Genomic DNA, 2,545 nt, shown 5'->3' with positions numbered 1-2,545 from the left:
AGTCCATGCTAACATTTGAAACAATACCTTCCTGTACCTTTGATGCCAAATGAAACCAAAGCACAGCCAAAGTTACCTAAATTCCTGGGTGTGCAGCCATCTCTTTGGCACCACAATTCCTCTGATGTCAGCACTTGTTTATAGGTTCAGATGTTTATAGGCTGGCAAATTCTCCTTGTGAGGAGCTGTTCACAGGCTAGTATAGCTTACAATGTCAAAATCATCCTTTTTCTTCCCTGTTCAGTATTTCTTTTCCTGTTATGAGATAATTGACATTTCTTCCCTCTCTCTGCTCTCATTTATTAAGGTGATCATGCTTCTGAAGTACTTCATAAATTCCATCCGAACATCTTCAGGATCTTCTTCTAAGTTGGAGTGTATCAGTTTTAGCTTGTTCAGTGGGTGGGCTTTGAAGGTAAAGAAAAAATAATTAGCTTTATTCCTTTTACAAAAGAAATGGTCACAATCAAGACCATGGGAGAGCTCACACTGAAGTCTGTTGGAATTTGATACCCCAGGCAACAGAGAACACATCAACCAGAAATGCCTCAGAGCTTGTTGGTGACACAGACCAGCACAACTTGGTGCTTTGGTAAAGTCTTCAAAGATTATTTTTAAAGTTTTAAAGCTTTTTAAAGTTCTAAAGCTTTAAAATTAGAAGTACTGGGTTTGGTCTTACATTCAGTTAGGCAGAGGCAAACAATTCAGCACTGAATTGCTGTTTTACTATTGAAGTGATATCCCATTCTTTGATTACTTCATATTATGTGATGATTCTACTACATTAAATATGTATTAATATATGAATACTTATAAGAAATATGTATTTCTTGGAAGACTGGAACATGCTCAGAAGGAGTGTGTATTCCCATTTGTATAAACAGTCACAAATAATTTTGCAGTATATAAGGTACCTGTTAATAATTTCAAAAGGAAGATTGTTCCTTTTATTTCCAAGGGCTCCTATTCTTTTGATTGATAAAATGCAAGCTTCAATGCCTCAAAAGTGTCAGTCAACAAAGGAAAAAATTCAACATAAGAAACAAACTACTAGTGATGAAGAAATAGGGCAGTTCTAATTCCTGGTGGGACCTTAGAGAAGTCACCCAAACCTTCCTGGCTTTTTCCTTCTGTGGAACAGGAACAGTGATCACCTTCTAGGTCACCTTTCAAATTCATTATTTCTGGTTTTGCAACACACTCTAGTATTCTTTGACTGGCAGATTTAGATGAAAAAACTCAAGCCAGAAGGTAGGAACCATTTTAAAGAGACACAGAGCAATAAAAACCTCTGAGTTACAGATGGAGTTTCCATCTTCTTACCCAAGGCCAGATTTTCTGTGTCCTCTGCACTGCCTGGCTTGTGATGTGCCACCAGGAGACACTGAGTGTCCAGCAGTGACTGCTGCTGCACAAAACAGGAGTACCACATCTCAATCTCCTTCAGGTGACCCTGCAGCTCAGGATTGAAGACTATTATCACACCATGAGAGTCCTTCATCAGAGCTGGCCAGCATGTTTCAAACCTTCAAAAACAGATGCATGGAAAACACAAGGCTGAGAGCTGGAAAACACAAATGTGCACTCAAACTTCCTCAGGTTTTCTTCTTCCCTCCTCATGAACATATTTCAGCACTTCTTCTTTATTGTAAGCTGAGTAATCTTGCCAGTGACCTGACAGATTCCACATATTTTGACTTACCTCTTAGCTGGTCCCACAGTTTGCTGACAATGTCCTATTGGGTCATATGCTTATTTAAACTTTTTCCCTAAAAAGGGATCTGTCTAGTTCTCAACCATATCTTTGAGAAATTAAGGCCTTGCTCATCTATACACATTGTCTGAAATATACTCAGGTATTAACTTCAAGGAGATAAAGGTATTTATGGAGTGAGCCTGTCCCCTGCACCTGTAACTCTATTCTAGGAGTTATGGACTTTACTGTTGCATTCAGTCCTTACCCAAAAGAAAACTCAGTGTCAGCTGGGATCATGACAGAGAGTACCTAGTATCAGATGCTTTACAGCAGAATGCTATAGAAAAATATAATGTAAAGAGGTGAGAATATTCCTCATCTCAAAAAGGTTTTAGGCTTTAATTCTGAAGAGCCTACTGCAGTAGGAGTTTGCAATAGTCTGTGCAAACAGAACCACTATGAATTAAGTAATTTGGAGGAAGGAACAACGATGCTGCCATACTTCTGATCACCACTGCAATCCCACAGCTCAAATCGACACGCAGCTCCCTTGCTGTTACTGTTCAAGTTTGGGTTCTCATACTCCAGGATCCTGCGAAAAGGAGCAGATACACAATGGGACGTCATTCCACACGCCACCACAGCCAGCGGGCGGGAGCTCAGGGGGCTGGGTCAGCCAAGATACCAGCAGGTTTCGTCCCCACCCGGCGTGGGGCTGTAGCTGCCAATCCCTTCGATGCTCTCCGAAACAAAGTTTGCCAGCACCGATTTTCCGGACTGGAAGAGAGCAGGAGTGAAAGACAAGGGGAAGGGCGAAGGGGGAAGAGGGAAGGGAGGCGCCCTGCTCTC

At 41.3% G+C, this 2,545-nt stretch overlaps 1 protein-coding gene across 1 annotated transcript; it reads right to left on the bottom strand.

The window, feature by feature from the left end:
- Positions 1–258: 258 nt before the first annotated feature.
- IFT22 (intraflagellar transport 22) lies at positions 259–2,473 on the bottom strand (the record flags this gene model as incomplete). Its single annotated transcript, XM_008948960.1, has 4 exons — positions 259–407; positions 1,324–1,526; positions 2,199–2,294; positions 2,400–2,473. Coding segments are annotated over 4 exons (522 nt in total), but the record flags the coding sequence as incomplete, so codon positions are not given.
- Between the last annotated feature and the right edge of the window lie 72 nt (positions 2,474–2,545).

The sequence above is a fragment of the Merops nubicus genome, unplaced genomic scaffold (genome assembly GCF_000691845.1).
Source record: "Merops nubicus isolate BGI_N331 unplaced genomic scaffold, ASM69184v1 scaffold9961, whole genome shotgun sequence".
NCBI classification, from domain to species: Eukaryota; Metazoa; Chordata; class Aves; order Coraciiformes; family Meropidae; genus Merops; species Merops nubicus.
This window is presented reverse-complemented; position numbering and strand designations above follow the sequence as displayed.